This window comes from Zea mays, chromosome 1 (assembly GCF_902167145.1).
Source record: "Zea mays cultivar B73 chromosome 1, Zm-B73-REFERENCE-NAM-5.0, whole genome shotgun sequence".
Taxonomy (NCBI): domain Eukaryota; kingdom Viridiplantae; phylum Streptophyta; class Magnoliopsida; order Poales; family Poaceae; genus Zea; species Zea mays.
Genome location: NC_050096.1, coordinates 6,033,670 through 6,054,955, shown reverse-complemented (window position 1 = coordinate 6,054,955; position 21,286 = coordinate 6,033,670). Strand labels below are relative to the sequence as shown.

Genomic DNA, 21,286 nt, shown 5'->3' with positions numbered 1-21,286 from the left:
TTCCTCCATCACGTGAACATCTTGTGCTCCCCCTTGATCACACGCCTCCTTTTGATGAACCTGTTCATCATCTTGAGGTGGGGGATGCACCGTTGTTGAGGAAGAAGGTTGATCTCGTTCATCTTTTTTTTTTCGAACACGCAGGAGAGCTGCGTATCATTGTATTAAGAAGAAGGGTCTAAAAATTAGACCAATTACAAACACAACAGAAAAAGAAATATAAAGAAAAAGAAAAAGAAAAAGGAGAAGAAAGAAAGCAAACTAGACCAACCTACCCCCACAATCTAAACTTAACCAACCAACACCCTTCCCTAGTGAGGTTAACTACTGAACTCACTCCTAGATCCCTACATGACACCTGGAATGGGAGCTGTAATAAGGGCAAGATGTTTGGCCCCCGCAAAATTCCAAATAATAATTTCTTCTTCAGCTCTTCTGATAGCACCCTCCATGCTAGGTGTAGCTCTATCAAAAACACATCCATTTCTGTGGTTCCAGAGAGTCCAAAGCCCAAGGGTAATCAAAGAATTGAATCCCTTTTTAGCAATCCCCTGTAACTGCTCACTGCTTCTGCTCCACCACTCCATCATTTTAGTTTCTCCCATCACAGGAGTAAAGGCAGATAAGTTGACCTGTCCCAGCAGCTGAAACCAAAAACTCCTAGCAAAAACACACCCCACCAAAATGTGATCTATGGTTTCTTGCTCTTGGTCACACAGGACACATTTGTCAGGATGGCTAAGACCTCTCTTCTGCAAACGATCTGCTGTCCAGCACCTTCCAAGATCAGCAAGCCATAAAAAGAATTTACACTTGGGAGGGGACCAGGTTTTCCAAATTAGTTCCCAATACTTAGCCATGGTCGACCCGATGAAGAGGCCATTGTAAGCTGCTTTCGCTGAATAAATTCCATCATTAGCGAACCTGAAAATATGTTTGTCCTCCCTGTCTGAATGAAGCTGGACACTTTGAAGTTCATCCCAGAGATCTAGGAGATCGGCAAAGACACCTACTGTCAAGGCCCCTTGAATATCAGTTAGCCATCTCCTGTCTGTCAAGGCCTCAAGCACAGTTCTGCTGTTCCTAATTCTCTTTGGTACCGCTGCAAGCAGTCGAGGAGCAATATCTTCAATATTCTTTCCGTGGACCCAACGATCCAGCCAAAATAAGGTTGAGGACCCATTTCCAATTTCAGTGAGCAGGGCGGTGCAAAAAAAGGCCTTTATTTTGTTGGATATCTGCATGGGCAATGAGGACCAAGGCTTATCCGGATCCGTTTTGCGCAGCCACAACCATCTCATTCTTAAGGCCCATCCTAGTTCTTTAAGACTAGAAATCCCAAGTCCACCAATTTCAAGAGGTCTACAAACTCTTCCCCAAGCCACTAAACAATGTCCTCCTCTGACCTCTTTCCTCCCACGCCAGAGAAATCCTTTTCTGATCTTGTCGATAGCTTTGAGCGAGCCTGTGGGAATGTCAACTGCCATGACTAGATATATAAGCATGCCAGTCATCACGTACTGAACCTGCACTCTTCTACCTGCCCGTGTCATGAGGTCCGCTTTCCACCCAGAAAGTTGATCAGCCACTTTGTCAATAATGGGCTGCAGCTGATTATTGGACAGCTTTTTTAAGGACAAAGGTAGACCAAGATATTTGCATGGGAAAGACGAAAGTTCACAAGGAAGCCAATCATTGAGGATGTCCAGCTCATCCTGCCCACAACGGATTGGATACACACTGCTTTTCTGAATATTAGTTTTTAATCCTGAAGCTTCTCCAAACAAATTCAGAATACCTAGGACAGTATGAATTTCACTCTCCCTTGGGTGGAAAAAAAGAACCGCGTCATCAGCATATAGCGAAATTCTGTGGTGCAGTGGTTTGGAAGAGAGAGGCTCAAGCTGCCCCTCCTCATCAGCTTTGGCCACAATGCAACCAAGGATGTCCATCACTAAAATAAAAAGCATAGGGGAGAGGGGATCCCCTTGCCGCAGCCCTCTCTTGTGGGGGATGGTGTTCCCCGGAACTCCATTGAGTAAAACCTGTGTGGAGGAAGTTGCTAAAAGGCCACTTAAGATATCCCTCCAAATCTGCCCGAAACCCAATCTCTGAAGTACTTCAAGCAAAAAAGGCCAAGAAACAGAATCGAAGGCTTTAGTGATGTCAAGCTTCAAAAGAACCCTCGGTTGGCCTTGCTGGTGAAGCAATCTGGCAGTCTGCTGAACCAGCATGAAGTTGTCTTGGATGAAACGGCCCTTGATGAAGGCGCTCTGCCTAAGAGAAACAAGATCATGCAGTCGTTGGGACAATCTGTTGGCCATCAACTTGGTGACAAGTTTAGCAATGCTGTGTACCAGACTGATAGGTCGAAAGTCTTTTACTTCCTCAGCCCCCTCCTTCTTAGGGATAAGAGTAACAAATGCAGTGTTAAGTCTTCCAAACTGCTGGAATTTTCTGCACCAAATTGCAGCAATAACAGCCATCACATCCGTCTTGATAATTGGCCAACAAACTTTATAAAATCTGCCTGTGTAACCATCAGGCCCCGGAGCCTTATCAGAAGGTAGTTGCATTATGGATTCCAGAACCTCATTTTCATCAATCTGCGCATCTAAATCAGTCAGGTCATGAGAAGGTAGACCCAGGTAATCCAAATCAACAGTCAAGGATCTGTCCGCCTTGCAGCCCAAAAGTTTGAAATAAAACTCATCTACTGCTCTAGCCTTCTCGCCGTGATCAGTGAAAGTGTTCATCCCTGACACAATCTTGGCAACAAAGTTCTTCCTTTGCCTGTGCCTAGCATGCATATGGAAAAGCTTAGAGTTGGCATCGCCCTCCTTTATCCAACTGATTCTGGACCGTAGGCGGGCAATAGTGCGTTTGAGGGAGGCAAGGGCTAAGGAGTGTTTTTTAAGCCCTCTCAAGAGCCAAACCTCCAAAGGAGACAGGAGCCGAGAGTCTTGGGCAATCTCCAGCTGATGAAGAATTTCTCTAGCAAGTGCCAACTGGGAGGACACATGGCCTACCTTCTTAGCACTCCATCTCTGCAGAGCCTTGGCAGTTGATTTCAATTTCAGTTCGAATGTCAGGAAAGGGCAACTTCTTTCATTAACCGAATTCCAGGCTTCCAGAACTACCTCTTGGAACCCTTCCAATTTTGGCCAAAAGGATTCGAAATGAAATCGACGCTTGCCAGAACACATACTGTTAAGTCCAAGAATCAGTGGGCAATGATCTGAGTCCTCTGAAGCAGCACTTTGAAGGAGATGGTTAGGGAACAACGCTTCCCAATCAGTAGTGCAGAGAACTCTATCCAGTCGGACCAGTGTTGGTGAAGATTGATGATTGGACCAGGTATATTTGCGACCAATTAGGGGAGTATCAATCAGACCAACATCATTGATAAATTTTCTGAAGCGACCCATCATAGATCTATTAATATTATCATTATTCTTGTCTTCAACCTTGTAGATGAGATTAAAGTCTCCCACTATTACCCAAGGCTCAGAGCAGATGCTTCTGAAATGCCTTAACTCTTGAAGAAAAAGGATCTTTTCAGAATTACTTTGAGGTCCATAGACACAAGTCAGCCACCAAGACTGCCCATTATTTCTCTGGAATTGCAAGGAGATACTATAAGAATCCACTCTGTTCAGCCCTGTCACCTTTATATGCTTTTTCCAGGAAATCAGAATTCCCCCCCTAGCACCCTCGGACGGCAGCATTACATACTGATCAAAATCTGTTCCCAAAATAGCCAGCACCTTTCCTCTGTTAATTTCCTGCATTTTTGTTTCCTGAAGACAGATAACGTCTGCGCCACAAGCATCAATGCAAGTTCTAACAGAACATTGCCTAGATGTAGAATTGAGACCCCTTACATTCCAGCTCAAGATTTTTTTTGGATCCATTACAAACCTCTTACATCAGCGACCTCTACAGGACAACTCAACAGGCACTAATGCCAACACTAATGCTGCCCACCTTGAGATCATCTGGTACCACCCATCCAAAAAAGGACGCCAGCGCTTCAATATGTGAAATAGGAAGTTCAGTGGAGAATACTTTCAGATAGTCTTCTTTGGCTTGCTGGGTGACTGCCCCAGGATCCCCAATTACTTTCAAGGCCTGCATAACTTTCTTTGTGGTTCTTGAGGATAAATCCATGTTGTCAAATTCAACTCCCACGCCAGCAATTCGACGGCTGCGGCGTGGGATAATTTCTGCAACTTGGGCATTTTTAGACGTCATAAAAGGGGGATCTTCTGGTGTTGCAAGGAGGCCTGAAATCTTTTTGGAGAGCTTGCTAAGGAATTGTTTGTTCTTGAGCTGCGTACTGCCTGTTTGGGTCTCTTGCGAAGTTGACTGACTACCATCAGTAGTAACAGCTAGGCTGACCTCTCGCACCGTGGACACTGTATTTTCATCAGTATCAATCCTCAGTACAGAAGCGATTGGCCCACTCCCTTCTTCATTCATATTTCCAGACTTGTCCCTACTGTTGAACCTTTTTCGTGAGTATACCATCAGCTTTTTGGATGATTGAAGGCCCCTAATATGTAGCATCCCTGGCTGTTCAATGCCAGTAGTGCAGTGAATGGATTGGTGTAGCAAATTCCCGGTTGAGGACTTCCTTCCGCTGTCCGCAGCCACATGATCGCCCAGAGTCAAGGTCGTCCTCTCAGTCTCAGAAATGCACATTTGATGGGTGAGGTCCGTCGTAGCCCAATCCACCGGTTCAGCCACAAGATCATCCTGGCGTGCTTCACCCGTAAATCCCAAAGGCCCAGTAGCTTGGGGCGAATCAGTCCGGTCCCCCTCCAGCGGCCCAGCAGCTAAATGGTACTGGGGCGAGGCTGACCTCAACTGATTCAGCGACCCAACAGCTAGTGGCACCTTGGTTCTTTCTTCATCATTAAAGGAGGCAGCTCGGACCCCAAGGTCGCGTGCCTCATTAGCCAACTGTCTACACTGCTTCCATGAAGGGGAAGGCGACTCCTGGGATCTCTCCACCGATATGAAGGAGCAGGCCCGAGCATCGAGCTGTGCGTTATTTAATTGGGCAACGCAAGCATCAATGGACGGCTGGCCGCATATCCGCCTGGAAGGACCCAAGGCGCCACATATCTGCCTGGAAGGACCCGAGGCGCCACAGACCAGCTGCATTCCCATCTCATCTCCCCAGGTCGGGCAATCTTCAAGGGGCCGCATTGAATGTTGTGCATTAAGTCCCGAAGAGGCGCCTAAGCCCATCCTTTCAGCTTCCTCAACCGAACACAGCGCCCTACTCCTTCCAGACACAAACTGGGCGCCTATCCGAAGGTGAACAGATTCCCTAGGTGGCTGAGGTGGAAGGCGGCGCTGCTGGGAGTCAGCTGGATCACTGTCATTTCCTTCATCAAACTGACCATCGTCAGAGGAAGGGGATAGAGTTTCAGTGCTATTGGTCATCTGAAAGGGCACCGATGACACTGTCATGGAAATGTTGTATGTCAAACATCGTTTCTTCTGCTCATCACTGCCCGGCTCGACGATATGAAGTTCCATTTCTGAATGCAGATATTTTGGGTCAAAACACCAGGCGCGTAGCAGAAATGCTGTTCCTGAATCCCTTAACAATTCCAAAACCCAGCACGAATCCTGTAGTAACATTTTTGCCGTGGAGATATCCCAAGCATGAGCTGGAATTCCTCGAATCTCAATATCAACCAGTGCCGCCATAGACGTCGTCGAGGCATGAGAGAATCTTGTCCATCTTTTAAAATTGAGAGAAAATCCAGGGCCTCTGAAAGGTCGTCCTTCGTTAAGAATTTGGGTCGCTGTGTGTTCATCAGGCAGGAATAGTAGGAAATCTTCCGGCGTGGCCTGCTGGATAGACATATCATCAGGGTTGATGCTGAAACTTCGCGCCAATTCCTCAATCACCTCATCCCCGCGAACCATCGGCCTGGTGCCAACCACCGAAACAAACAAGGCTCTCCGAAGAGCAGCTTCCTTTCTTGCCAAATCAGTGGAAAACTCCAATACGCAGGAAGGTTTCCGCGGCAAGGCGCTCTGGACAGCAACAGGGGGATTGGGATGCGGCTGACTTGGGCCCGACTGCAGTCCCGAGCTGCCTTTCCCGCGTTTAGAACGTCTTCTCTTCTTCTTCATACGTCCAACAGGCAGAAGCATGCCACCCTGTGCTTCTTTTTCCACTAATGGGGAGTTCACTGGAGGGGAAAGCCTTCGCCAGACTGGGGCCTTGCGCTGAATGACTGGACGATCCATCACCGTTGGGCCAGAATTGTCCACTCCAGACAAACGCAGCCACACCGGAGTACGATCTCCACCAGAGCCCAGCCGCTGCCACACTGTCTTTCGCCCAGCTTCCGGCAAGGGGCACCTTGCCGCTTGATGGCCAAACTTGAAGCAGCGATAGCACCTCGTAGGACGTCGGCAGGAAGCTACCAGGTGGGAGGTAGAAAGGCACTTGTAGCACTTCCCTCGGAGATCCACTATGGATCCTCGACGAGGAAGGTGGCGCCTCCTATGCTCAACCACCTGCCAGCCATCCTCCTTTCGACGTCGACTTTCAGCAGAAGACCCTTGCACCTCTGACTGGTCACCAGCTTTCGTCTTCAAGTGGGGAAGAGGGGGAGCAGGGGCGTTACCACCATGACCAGAAGGTTGAAGGAGAGCTTCTTTATAGGAATGATAAGCAGAGGAGGATCCTCCCGATGAGTCACCATCAATAACGTCATCACACCATCTCTGGGACTTAGAACGTCCTGCCTCCTGGGGGATCGGGCGACTGGCCTGACTGGGGGCAATCTCCGAGGGGGTGGGGGCCGAAGAGTTGGTCGACGGGTCCGGAGTGGATTCCGGCGAGAGGCTGGTGGAGGTGTGAGGGGGAGAGGGAGAGGGGCTGGGGGAGGGAGAGGGGCTGGGAGCGGGAGAGCTCATCACGTGAATACCTCCGATCTCGTTCATCTTGTTCCTGTGGTCGCACTTCTCCAATCGCCATGGTTCGTATAGCGGCCGTCGGAACATCTTCTTCATCTATATCATCACAATCAACAACTTGCTCTCTTGGAGAGCCATTAGTCTCATCAAATACAACGTCGCTAGAGACTTCAACCAAACCCGATGATTTGTTGAAGACTCTATACGCCTTTGTATTTGAGTCATAACCTAACAAAAACCCTTCTACAGCTTTGGGAGCAAATTTAGAATTTCTACCCTTCTTCACTAGAATGTAGCACCTGCTCCCAAATACACGAAAGTAAGATACATTGGGTTTGTTACCGGTTAGTAGCTCATACGAAGTCTTCTTGAGGAGACGATGAAGGTAGACCCGGTTGATGGCGTGGCAAGCCGTGTTCACGGCTTCCGACCAAAAACGCTCGGGGGTCTTGAATTCTCCAAGCATTGTCCTCGCCATATCGATTAGCGTCCTGTTCTTCCTCTCTACCACACCATTTTGCTGTGGTGTGTAGGGAGCGGAGAACTCGTGCTTGATCCCTTCCTCCTCAAGGAACTCCTCCACTTGAAGGTTCTTGAACTCGGACCCATTGTCACTCCTTATCTTCTTTACCTTGAGCTCAAACTCATTTTGAGCTCTCCTGAGGAAGCGCTTGAGGGTCCCTTGGGTTTCAGACTTATCCTGCAAAAAGAACACCCAAGTGAAGCGGGAAAAGTCATCAACGATAACTAGACCATACTTACTTCCTCCTATGCTTAGATAGGCGACGGGTCCGAAGAGGTCCATATGCAGCAGCTCCAGAGGTCTTGAAGTGGTCATCACATTCTTGATGTGATGCGCTCCTCCCACCTGTTTACCTGCTTGACAAGCTGCACAAGGTCTATCTTTTTCGAATTGTACGTTAGTCAAACCTATCACGTGTTCTCCCTTTAGAAGCTTGTGAAGGTTCTTCATCCCCACATGTGCTAAGCGGCGATGCCACAGTCAGCCCATGCTAGTCTTAGCAATTAAGCATGTATCTAGACCGGCCTCTTCTTTTGCAAAATCAACTAAGTAAAGCTTGCCGTCTAATACACCCTTAAAAGCTAGTGAACCATCACTTCTTCTAAAGACAGACACATCTACATTTGTAAATAGACAGTTATATCCCATATTGCATAATTGACTAACAGATAACAAATTATATCCAAGAGACTCTACTAAAAACACATTAGAGATGGAGTGCTCATTAGAAATTGCAATTTTACCTAACCCTTTTACCTTGCCTTGATTCCCATCACCGAATATAATTGAATCTTGGGAATCCTTATTCTTGACGTAGGAGGTGAACATCTTCTTCTCCCCCGTCATATGGTTCGTGCATCCGCTGTCAATAATCCAGCTTGAACCCCCGGATGCATAAACCTGCAAGGCAAATTTAGGCTTGGGACTTAGGTACCCAACTCTTGTTGGGTCCTACAAGGTTAGTCACAATTGTCTTAGGGACCCAAATGCAAGTTTTATCACCCTTGCATTTTGCCCCTAATTTCCTAGCAATCACCTTTCTATCCTTTCTACAAATTGCAAAGGAAGCATTCAAAGCATGATATATTGTAGAAGGTTCATTCATTACTTTTCTAGGAGCATGAATAATATTCTTTCTAGGCACATGATGAATAGCACTTCTCATATTTCTACCATGTGTATAGGAAGAACTAGAAGCAAACATGGCATGAGAACAAAAATCATCATAAGCATTATAACTCCTATAAGCATTTCTAGTTTGTCTCCTATCATGGTACATAAAAGCATGGTTCTTTTTAGCACTACTAGCCATAGGAGCCTTCCCTTTCTCCTTGGCGGAGATAGGAGCCTTATGGCTTGTCAAGTCCTTGGCTTCCCTCTTGTAGCCAAGTCCATCCTTAATTGAGGGGTGTCTACCAATTGTGTAGGCATCCCTTGCAAATTTTAGCTTATGAAAATTACTCTTGCTAGTCTTAAGTTGAGCATTAAGACTAGCCAATTCATCATTAAGCTTGGAAATTGAAACTAGATGTTCACTACAAGCATCAATGTCAAAATCTTTACACCTATTACAAGTTTCAACAATTTCTTCACAATAATTAGATTTACTAGCTACTTCTAGTCTAGCATTTAAATCATCATTAAAACTCTTTAACTTAGCAATAGTTTCATGACAAGAAGATAGTTCACTAGAGAGCATTTCATTTCTCTTAATTTCTAGAGCAAGAGATTTCTGAGCTTCTACAAATTTATCATGTTCTTCATACAACAAATCCTCTTGCTTTTCTAGAAGTATATTCCTATCATTCAAGGCATCAATCAATTCATTAATTTTGTCTACCTTGGTTCTATCTAATCCCTTGAATAAGCATGAGTAATCTATCTCATCATCATCACTAGACTCATCCTCACTTGAAGAAGCATAAGTACTAGTATTATGAGTGCTTACTTTCTTCTCCCTTGCCATGAGGCAAGTGTGTCGCTCGTTGGGGAAGAGGGATGACTTGTTGAAGGCAGTAGCGGCGAGTCCTTCATTGTCGGAGTCGGACGAAGAGCAGTCCGAATCCCACTCCTTGCCAAGATGAGCCTCGCCCTTTGCCTTCTTATAGTTCTTCTTTTTCTCCCTCTTGTTCCCTTGGTCCTGATCACTATCATTGTCGGGACAGTTAGCAATAAAATGACTAAGCTTACCACATTTGAAGCATGAGCGCTTCCCCTTGGCTTTGGTCTTGCTTGGCTGTCCCTTGCGACCTTTCAGCACCGTCTTGAATCTTTTGATGATGAGAGCCATCTCTTCATCATTAAGTCCGGCCGCCTCAATCTGTGCCACCTTGCTAGGTAGCGCCTCCTTGCTTCGTGTTGCCTTGAGAGCAAGGGGTTGCGGCTCGTTGATCGGACCATTCAAGGCGTCGTCCACGTACCTTGCCTCCTTGATCATCATTCGCCCACTAACGAATTTCCCAAGAACTTCTTCGGGCGACATCTTGGTGTACCTGGGATTTTCACGTATATTGTTCACCAAATGAGGATCAAGAACGGTAAATGACCTTAGCATTAGGCGGACGACGTCGTGGTCCGTCCATCGCGTGCTCCCGTAGCTCCTTATTTTGTTGATAAGGGTCTTGAGCCGGTTGTATGTTTGCGTCGGCTCCTCCCCCCTTATCATCGCGAACCGTCCAAGTTCGCCTTCCACCAACTCCATCTTGGTGAGCAAGGTGATATCATTCCCCTCATGAGAGATCTTGAGGGTGTCCCAGATCTGCTTGGCATTGTCCAAGCCGCTCACCTTATGGTACTCGTCCCTGCACAAAGAGGCTAGCAACACAGTAGTAGCTTGTGCATTTTTATGAATTTGTTCATTAATAAATATGGGACTATCCGTACTATCAAAGTGCATTCCACTCTCTACAATCTCCCATATGCTAGGATGGAGAGAGAACAAGTGACTACGCATTTTGTGACTCCAAAATCCGTAGTCCTCTCCATCAAAATGAGGAGGTTTACCAAGTGGAATAGATAATAAATGAGCATTAGTACTTTGAGGAATACGAGAGTAATCAAAAGAAAAGTTCGAATTGACCGGTTTCTTTCTCTCGTAGTCGTTGTGGTCGTCGTTCTTTTGGGAGGAGGAAGATTCGTCGCTGTCGTAGTAGACAATTTCCTTGATGCGCCTTGTCTTCTTCTTCCTCCCATCTTTTCTTTTGTGGCCCGAGCCCGAGTCGTTGGACTTGTCATCCCTTGGCTCGTTGACGAAGGACTCCTTCTCCTTGTCGTTGATCACGATTCCCTTCCCTTTAGGATCCATCTCTTCGGGCGGTTAGTCCCTTTCTTGAAGAGAACGGCTCCGATACCAATTGAGAGCACCTAGAGGGGGGGGTGAATAGGTGATCCTGTGAAACTTAAACTTATAGCCACAAAAACTTATTAAGTGTTAGCACAATAATCACTAAGTGGCTAGAGAGAAGGTCTTGCACAATACGATAATCACAAAGAATTCAACACAGAGAAGACACAGTGATTTATCCCGTGGTTCGGCCAAGTACAAAACTTGCCTACTCCACGTTGTGGCGTCCCAACGGACGAGAGTTGCACTCAACTCCTCTCAAGTGATCCAATGATCAACTTGAATACCACAGTGTTATGCTTTTCTTTTCTTATCCCGTTCGCGAGGAATCTCCACAACTTGGAGCCTCTCGCCCTTACACTTTTGATGTTCACAAAGAATCACAGAGTAAGGAAGGGAAGCAACACACACAAATCCACAGCAAAATGCGCACACACACGGCCAAGAATCGAGCTCAAAAGACTATCTCAAAGTTCTCACTAGAACGGAGCTCGAATCACTGAAAATGACAAACGAATGCGCAAAGACTGAGTGTGGATGATCAAGATTGCTCTAAGGTTGTTTGGTGTACTCCTCCATGCGCCTAGGGGTCCCTTTTATAGCCCCAAGGCAGCTAGGAGCCGTTGAGAACAAATCTGGAAGGCCATCCTTGCCTTCTGTCGTCGGGCGCACCGGACAGTCCGGTGCACACCGGACACTGTCCGGTGCACACCGGACACTGTCCGGTGCACACCGGACACTGTCCGGTGCCCGATTTCCTTCCTTAAATGGCGAAGCCGACCGTTGCAGATGCGGGAGCCGTTGGCGCACCGGACATGTCCGGTGCACACCGGACAGTCCGGTGCCCCCTTCCGACCGTTGGCTCGGCCACGTGTCCCGCGCAGATCGCGCGGCCGACCGTTGGCCCGGCCGACCGTTGGCTCACCGGACAGTCCGGTGCACACCGGACAGTCCGGTGAATTTTAGCCGTACGCCGTCGGCGAATTCCCGAGAGCGGCCAGTTCGCCCGAGTCAGTCTGGCGCACCGGACACTGTCCGGTGCACCACCGGACAGTCCGGTGCCCCAGACCGAACCAGCCTCTTGGCTGTACACAACCAACTCTTCTCTTTTCTTCTTCTTTCTATTTCTGATACTTAGACAAGTATATTAGTACACAAAACCAATGTACTAAGACTTAGAAACATACCTTTGCTCTTGATTTGCACTTTGTCCATTCATGGGCATAGATTCTCATTTAAGCACTTGTGTTGACACTCAATCAGCAAAATACTTAGAAATGGCCCAAGGGCACATTTCCCTTTCAGACATCGACATGGACATCAGGTGTATGGGCACTCCCTGTGTCACCGCCCCGGTGGTTGGAAGACCATAGAGTGGCGACTGTGGTGGGGGAAGGGTGGGTGTTGGTGCTGGCTGGGAGTACATGGAGCCCAGCAAAATAGCCTGCGTAGCTGCCATCGACCGGGACAGTTCGTGGACCACTGTGGCCACGGATTCCAGCGTGAGGGTTGGGGTAGGGGTGGTGGAAGATGGTGGGGAAATGGTGGTGATCGGCCCCGAGATGGTGGAAGCCGATGATTCCTACTCCTACCCGAGATCTCCCTCATGCTATATCGGTCATCTGGTGGCAGTTAAGAACGAACTGGGCGAGAGGGACGACGAGACGCGTGATCACGACGTGGAGAACAGTGGCGGCTAGGGTTCCGGCCTCCACAAGGAAGCCGACTAGGGTAATACTTCTTTCCCATTCTTCCTCACGTCTTACTCCTATTTATGCTAGCTTGTCCCTGAATAAAAGGAAGCTTGTCTCTAAATAAAAGGAAACTACTTTGAAAAGGAAATAGATCCTAAATTACTGCTGGGCTGTTAAGGACCCTGATCGCCTTCTCCTTGTGCATGCCCCGTGGGCCTCTGCTTCCTTTGGTACTGCACGCCTGTCATAACAGTACAACAATGCATACTAGAGACACCTGGCTGGGATTAGCATGATGTCTACCTATGTTAGGGAAAAAATAAGGTTGCTGTTTTGTATAATATTGGACCCATGTTGCATACATTTAGGAAGCATTCAAATTCAATCTTTTCCTTGATTGGCTTATGATGTAAGCAAGATTGGTATGCAGAACTAATAGAGTTATTGTAGGGGAACACAATACATGTTTATGTATAGGCATGGACAGAACCAACCACCGATATCCATTCCTAATATAAGTCAATCTACAGGTGCGCCAGACTTGGGAGTCCAAGGCTGCACAAACCATATACATACCAGGCTCTAGGTCCAACTGCCTATCTAACAGATAATGATTGGATTTCTAAGATTCTATTATATTTTTCAAAACATCTGCCGTTATCGCATCACCCAATATTTGTCGTATCTTCATGTTTATTCCCTAGATTCCACTGGTCTAATTCATCTTAATCTTATCCTTTTTTATGATACCAGAAGGAGAATGATGAGAAAGACAGGAGTGCTGTAATAAAGATTTTTCAAGATATGCTGGAGGTTGTAACAAGAGATATATTTGACGACCACCTTAGGTACATATATTGTTTTATAAGCTTGTACATATATTACCAAGTGGGTGTTATGGCAAGTAGAGTGTCGGACAAATTAGATTGATTTGGTTTGTTAGGAAAGAGATAAGTTAGATTGATTTGGTTAGGATTTCTTCCTAATTTTTGCTCGATTAGATTGATACATCTCTTCTTATATAAAAAAACTCGCCTGTAGGGGAAGACCGGCCCCATGGTATTATATCAAGAAAAAGCGCATTCAGAGCCCCGACCAAGAAAGGTCACGAAACATGCCCCCCCCCGGTGCAGAGGGTCTGCCCCGTATAGGCCAGATCTTTACTCGTGCTTTGAGTCTGCCCAGCCCGTACACGAGGATCCGTCTCCCATAGGTCAGTCCATCTCGTGTGCACACAACCAGGGGAACCAGTGAGTGGCCTTTTTTAACCTCAGCCTGAAATTCGCTCACACTAGGATTTATACTCAGGACCTGAGGAGTGCTACTCAGACCACCTAACCAATTCAGCTAGAGGCCCTTTCGCCATCTCTCCTTATATAGAGAGCCTTACTTGAACCCTAAAGAAATATCTTAACCAAATCAATCTAACTTATCTCTTTCTTTATCCTACCAAACCAATCTAATCTCTCTTTCCTAACAAACCAAACCAATCTAATCTATTTTCCTAACAAAACAATCTAATCTGTTCGGCACTCTACTTGCCATAACAGTGGGATGCTGATTTTGCTAACTTAATGTTTCACATCCTGTGGACAATGCCCATTTCAGGTAATAACCATATGCAGCTGTTTCTGTTAAATTATTTGCAGTATTGAGTTTCAAGCATCATCCATATCACCCAAAAGCTGAAAACAAGGAGGGACTTTGTGCCAAAGATTTCCGCAAGCGCAACTATCAAAATAGCCTGTGGTCGCTTTGATCATGAGCTATTGTTCTAGAATCCAATGGTTTATGCTAAAACAATGTCTTAGGAATACTGAATTCATGCATTTTTGCGGTCCCTCCAGAAACATGATGAATGTGCAAGCAATCACAAAAATAAGATTAAATCTTGATGCTGATATCTGTCTCATGCTTTCTTTAGCCCTGGCTTTCTACGACAGTAGTAACAACAAAGCCTTTGTGTCCAAAGCAAGTTGGGTAGGCTTCTGCTTGACTTTCTGTAGCTAATCATTTTTCCGCAACATGGCAGTATTTTAGAGTCAAGTCATGGAGGCTCATATCAAAAGCATGATGGCACAACCACGTGGGATAAAGAGTATCAGTTGTTTCAACCATCTGGAGCTATCAAGTTTCCTCTACAAGTCACGACCACAGATGCTTGGCTAGAAAAGGTTATTGAGCTATAATTAAACTTGTGCAAAATTGAATGCATGTTGACTTTCCTGTGCAGTGTTTTTGCTGGACAAGGGGCATACGTCTAAATGCTTTGTTGCTTATATGATTCGTTTCACTGCAGATAAAAAGGCTGGAACTGCTACTTACGGTGAAGGAATCTGCTATGGATGTTCCTTCAAACCTAGAAGCCAGAAGGCGTCTTACATTTTTTACCAACTCCTTATTTATGGATATGCCTGATGCACCCAAAGTCCGAAACATGCTCTCGTTTTCGTAAGTACCTGTGAATAACTCGGTCATTATTTCTGAAGCTTCGTCGACGAGCTATCCTTATGGGTGCTGGCTGGTGCCAAACACCTCGGAAGCCTTGGGCTTGCTGCTGCTCTAGGCGCAGCAGGCCCGACTTAATTTTTTCCTTGGTCGTCTTTTTGTATCTTAGTCCTATGGATAGTTTTATTTATGCTTGTTGCTGGCCACCATAGGGTGGTTTTTTGTACTGGTCCTCTTGGACCTTAATTTCCCCTTCTTAATATAATGATGCGCAGCTCTCCTGCGTTTTTCGAAAAAAAAATATTTCTGAAGCTCATATCATATCACTTTTATACTGTCATATGCCCAGTGTTCTTATGATACTTGTCTCTCTAACTCTTCTCGAGCAGTTACTCTGTTAATTTGAATACCTTTCCTGGAGGCATTTTTTTTCCTTAGTTGTAGTCAATTTACTGAAATAATTTACTGCTACGTTGTCTGAAAGTTGCAAAACAGAAGCATAGTAGAGCACATACAGAAATGATTATATTTTCCTTTGCATTTTGAAATTCTTTCTCCTGTTGACTCTTTTCCCTGTCATAAACTTGCTGTTGGAATCTATAGGTGATGATATTTTGCCTCTCTCTGCAGCGCATTGACCCCTTATTACAATGAACCAGTTCTTTTCTCTATAAAAGAACTTGAGGAAGAAAATGAAGATGGAGTTTCCACCCTATTCTACCTGCAAAAAATTTATCCAGGTTGAGGCACAACTTTATCCTATTCATGTATTAACATAAAGTGTGTTCAAGAACATCTGGCATTAACTTTGTCATGTTATGCTTATACATGTAGATGAATGGAAAAACTTTAAGGAAAGGGTTGGATTGGAGGAAGAACTTAAAGAGAGCGAAGAAAGCGAAGAACTAAAGGAGGAACTTCGTCTATGGGCCTCATACAGAGGCCAAACACTAGCTCGAACAGGTACTACTGGATACTTATTAACATTTTGTTATGGCAAGTGTAGCTGTTAGTGTTGGATAGGGTGAAACCCTAACCCTAATCCAGGGTTTGGAGTATATTATATAGGGCAGTTAGGTGGGCCAAGCCCATTACACAGGGTAATCAGATAAATAAAAGAAGACCCAGGCCTGACCCTGAACAGGAGTCTAACATCCTCCCACAGTCTCAACTCTATCATGTACAGATGTTGAGACTGGATCGAAACTCAGTGAATACACTCGACGACAACCCCTTGGTGAAGATGTCAGCGAACTGCGACCACGTGGTCAGGTCGCTGAGAACGCGAACATCACTGGCGGCGATACGCTCGCGGACGAAGTGAAGGTCGATCTCCACGTGCTTCGTGCGCTAATGTTGCACAGGATTGGGAGGTAGACCGCACCGACGTTATCGTAGTAGACGAGGGTGGAGCGCTCGAGGGGGCTATGAAGCTCCTGTAGAAGCTGGCAGAGCCAGGAGGCCTCGGCCACGCCGTTGGCCACAACGCGGTACTCGGCCTCAGCGCTGGAGCGGGAGACGATGGGCTGTCGCTTCGAGGTCCAGTAGACGAGGTTGTCGCCCAGAAACACGGCGTAGCTAGATGTGGATCGGTGCGTGTCATGGCAGCCAGCCTAGTCAACGTCGGTGTAGATCATGAGCACCAATGTCAGTGAGGGTTGAAGGAGAAGGCTATAGTCGATGGAGCCGCGGAGGTAGCGAAGAATCCGTTTGAGAGTGGTGAGGTGGGGCTCCTATGGGGTGTGCATGTGAAGGCACACTTGCTGGACGACGTAGGCGATATCGGGCCGTGATAATGTCAGGTATTGGAGAGCGTCGGTGAGGCTCCGATAGGCCATCGCGTCAGCGATCGAGGCCCGTCGTCCTCGGAGAACTTCGCTTGTGTGTCGACAGGTGTGGAGCAGGGCTTATAGTCAGACATGGCAGCAGGCTCCAGGATGTCGAGTGCGTACTGGCGCTGGTGGAGGAAGAGACCTTGAGGCCGTCGTTTGGCGGTGATCTCGAGGAAGTGGTGGAGAAGTCTCAAGTCCTTCATCGCGAACTCGCGCTGAGGAGCGACAATCGTGCGCTGAAGAAGGGCATCACTAGACGCTGTGACCACGATGTCATCGATGTAGAGCAGGAGGTAGACGGTGTCGTCGCCATGCCGATAGATGAACAAGGTCGTGTTCGACTTTGCCTCGATGAAATCGAGGGAAGGCCAAGTAGAAGGCGAAGCGACTGTACGAAGCCCTCAGCGCCTGCTTGAGGTTGTACAGAGAGCGATTCAGCCGACAGACCAGATTCGAGCGAGCAGAGTCGATGAAACCGGTGGGCTAGCTGTAGTAGACCGTCTCTGTCAGAGTGCTGTGGAGGAAGACATTCTTGACGTCCTACTGATGGACCGCCCAGTCCCAGGAGAGGGGGAGAGAGTGGACGGCCTGAACGTTGGCGAACTTGACGATGGGGCTGAAGGTCTTAACGTAGTCCACTCCGGGACGCCGAGTGAAGCCTTGAAGGACCCAACAGGCCTTGTAGCGCTCGAGTGAGCCATCCGATGTCAGCTTGTGCCGGAAGATCCACTTGCCGATAACGACGTTGGTGTCTGGTGGACGCGACACTAGGTCTCAAGTGTGATTACTCAGCAGGGCTGCGTACTCCTCCATAGCGTGGCGCCAATAGGAATCGACGAGAGCGGCGTGAACCGAGGAAGGGGCCGAGGAGGCATCCGGAGGAGCGTCGACCGACAGAACTAGCTAGTTGTCGGCGTGGAGAACACCGGTCGAGCGGCATGTCACCATCGGGTGGACATGGCTGGGGTCACGTTGGATAGTGACTAAGTGGTACACCGGCGGTTCGGCACAGGAACGAATCGAGAGGGCGAGGACCAACGGATCAGTCTATTTGCGACGGTGGTAGACGCGGGCGGGGTCGGTGAAGCGTGTCGGATGAGACACAGGCGATGGGGCCGTGCAGGGCGCAGGCAGGGGCGGCAGGGCCACACTCGTTGATGGGGCTGCACATGGCGCGAGCGGGGTCAGCAGCGTCGGTGCCGCGCATGACTCGGACGAGGTCGGCGAGGCCGCGCGTGGCGCGGGCGGGGTCGGTGGGGTCACACAGGGCACGGGGGGGGGGGGGTCGACAGGGCCACGCGGGGTGCAGGCATGAAAGAGGACAGCGTAAGAGAAACATCGACACAGTCTGCATCGAGGGAATCGAGATGGGGGTGGGGAGGAGTCAGCAAGGGGGAAATCCTCCTCATCAAAGACAACATGACAAGAGATGATGATGCAGTGGGTGAGGATGTCAAGGCATCGAGTGGAGCGAGGAAAAGACAGCGAGGGGATAGCTTGTGAGGAGCAGTGGCTGAGGTGTGGGTATAGCAGGCACAACCAAAGTCTCGAAAGTGGGCATAGGAGGGGGTGTGCCATACGTGGTATGCTCACTGTCGGGGCTCTTATTAGCTATCTTCTCTGGGACCTAGTGGGAGATACAACTGCAACCTGATGTGAGTGATACACACCCTTTTCGGCTATCCGCCAATTGTCTGTACTCGGCAAAGGCTATCTATTAAGGGGTTTTCATCGGCTCGGCCTAGTTTGAGCCTTATGAACATATTTGGAAGACTTGGGCTCTCCCGAAATGCAGATTTTTCCTATGGTTGGTTGCCCATAATAGATGCTGGACGACAGACCGATTGGCTAGGCAAATCTGCAACACTCTCAACTTTGTCTTCTTTGCGATCAGGAAGAGGAAACCACTGATCACCTCTTGACCTCCTGCGTCTTCTCTAGACAATTTGGTTCCTTTGGTTAAGTAAAGTTGGTCTTCAGTCCTTATCTCCACACCCTAACGCTCTAAGCTTCTTGGAGTGATGGAGGGTTGTTTTAGTTGCGGTTAACATGCACAAGGAATTAACTCTCTTATCGTCCTAGGCGCTTGGATTATCTAGAACCACCGTAACCAGAGCTTGTTTGATGGGCTTAGTGGCTCACTCCAAATCTTTCCCTTGCTCTTATTTAGGCTGGAGATGAGCGTCGTCTCTAGCGATTGGCTGGGGGCATAGTGATCTCCTATCTCCTTGCCTTGCTTGAGAATAGTTGGATGTTGTAGTTTTATAATTTTATTATGGATAGTTTTTTGTACCTCCTTTTTTGGCCTCCACGAGATGGTTGTAACCTGGACCTATTTGGGCCCCCTTTCTTCTATTAATATAATATGATGTGTAGTTCTACATGTTCGAGAAAATACCATCTGGTATCAGAGATCTTAGGTTCCGACACTACTGCTAGTTTGCTACGATGGATGCTAAGACTTCTTCTCTATCAGCACAATGGGTTGTGTCGCCGACACCATACTGCAAACACAAGGTTGATTTGTCCCTTGTGTTTCGGGTTGATGATGAGTCATTGTCAACGGATAGCGTCTCGGGTTGAGTCGTGGACTAACCGAGACATGAGTATATGTGTTGTGCAACCATGTCTGTCGGCTTGTGGTGGGTAGGTGTGGAGCACAGGGACGGTGGTCGAAGGCAAAGGTGAAGGTCATGTGGGTTCGTGCCGATGGATCGGGAGCGACGAAGGACGAGCGCTGGGAGTTGATCGACGGACCGGAGAAGCCAGGTGACTAGCCGCAGTGGCTGACACCTGGGACACACACTGGAGCGAGGACGTGGTAGAGCCGATCGTGTCGTCGGCGTAGTCGAGGACTGGTGGGACACATGTCCAAGACATGGGGGACGCGTAAGTGGTGCGCTACTCACGACGGTTTCATGGTTGAGCCTAAAAACCACCTTGCTACTAGTTTTGCTGAGTTTGGGCCTCAAAACTCGGCGATGGCTATTCTGGTGGAAATCAGAGGTGGCACATGGCGAAATCGCGAAGGGTGTGTCAAGGCGAAACAACTTCATGTGTAGCGCGTGGCCGTCAGATCAAAATCCCAGGACTAGGTCCATTTCACCCTTGCCTAAGTGGATAGGCACTATGTATTTAGCGGTTGTTTAGGGAATAGAAATAACCCTCTATAAATAGATGGGTAGGCTGTTATGGACAACCATCTCTTTGGCTATTCTCATTTGTGTTTTGTTTAGAGAACTCTAGTTTCCATTCACTAGTGTAGTTGGAGATCCGCATGTGTTTTGTTTGCATCTGTGACTTGTAATCTTCAACTCTGTATTCGAAGGAAGGGTGGCCGGATCCATCCACGGAGTAGTTCGAATCTTGTACTCAGTTTTACCTGTACTGCAGTTTTTTATTCGAGTTTGTCTCCGTTCTCGCTTCCTCTCCTCTCCTTTGGATTTGTGGAAGAACCATCGAGTTCTTTAGTTGTGTTTGCTGTTTCGGTTTGTTGGGTGGAGAGATACACTCTTTGAATCACTGCATACGCCATGTTGGTGCAGTTTTTGATCGTGATCCGAGTTGATCTCAGTTTGCGTTCATTTGAGAAAACTCCATCCTTCTCGGGAAATCTGATCTGCGCATAGAGTTTTGTTTTGCTCGGATTGAAACTTCACGAATCTTCTTTCCCCTTGCGCAAACTTCCTTTGAAATTTGATGCAATTCTGTGTGTTTTTTACTGCGCGGCACTGCCGCCCCTGTGAGCGGCATTGCCGCTGCCCGGCATTGTCGCCCCTCCGCGTGGCACTGCCGCTTGACCTACCTTTTGTTTTTAGCTCTGAACTTTTGCAGACAGTTTGGCAAGTTTTCGAGTAGCAGTTTGGTATATTCCATTGACACTGGATTGAGTATTACTGTGTTACATGGTTTCAGTCGTCCCGTGGGGTTGCGTTGAAGTCTGGGATTGGAAGTCACAGTGCTGTTCTCGAGAGAGAATTTGAAGTGGCTCCCATTCACCCCCCCTCTGGTCGCCTCACCGGTCCTTCACATATGGAGTGCCACCATCCGTCCTTAATGACATAACACAGGACCTCTCCGAGGTCATCCAATAGTTGACCACTTTAAGGTGCAGCAGGTCGTCGTCTTCTCATGACTGGCACCATGGGAGCCACCAGGTGTCATCATCGGCGGGCTTCGTAGCCCTGGATTTTCCCTACGGGATGACGGGGTATGGGATGATGATGTTCTCATCCTTCTCTACCTACGACGGCAAGGACCCGTGGACTAGATCAACTATTGCGAGCAGTTGTTCTGTGGGCAGCCTTCACTTGTCGAGGCACCTATTCCGAACTTCGTTTACTGAACCCTGGCGCCCTGATCCTCGAGGCACTTCTTGCGTTGGGTGATTGGGTCCCGACGCCATGCCTCGAGGGCACTTCTTCCACTGGCCCCAGGCGTTCCGACCCTCGGGCACCTCGTGCGCCAACCATTAGCGCCCTAGTCCTCGGGACACTTT

The 21,286-nt window shown here is 47.8% G+C and overlaps 1 protein-coding gene across 7 annotated transcripts in view; it reads left to right on the top strand.

The window, feature by feature from the left end:
• The window catches only part of LOC100502361 (callose synthase 3), a 93,405-nt gene that overhangs the window by 60,036 nt on the left and 12,083 nt on the right, over positions 1–21,286 (top strand). For 5 of the 7 annotated variants that reach the window (XM_020539334.2, XM_035962483.1, XM_035962485.1 and 2 more), the window contains 5 exons: positions 13,262–13,356; positions 14,541–14,682; positions 14,808–14,959; positions 15,587–15,696; positions 15,791–15,919. In XM_020539334.2, the coding sequence (XP_020394923.1) occupies positions 13,262–13,356; positions 14,541–14,682; positions 14,808–14,959; positions 15,587–15,696; positions 15,791–15,919 (628 nt within the window). Of the gene's footprint in view, positions 1–12,446; positions 12,546–13,261; positions 13,357–14,540; positions 14,683–14,807; positions 14,960–15,586; positions 15,697–15,790; positions 15,920–21,286 lie in introns of all 7 variants that reach the window. The other 2 variants (XR_004852581.1, XM_020539330.1) reach the window with 1 other exon arrangement.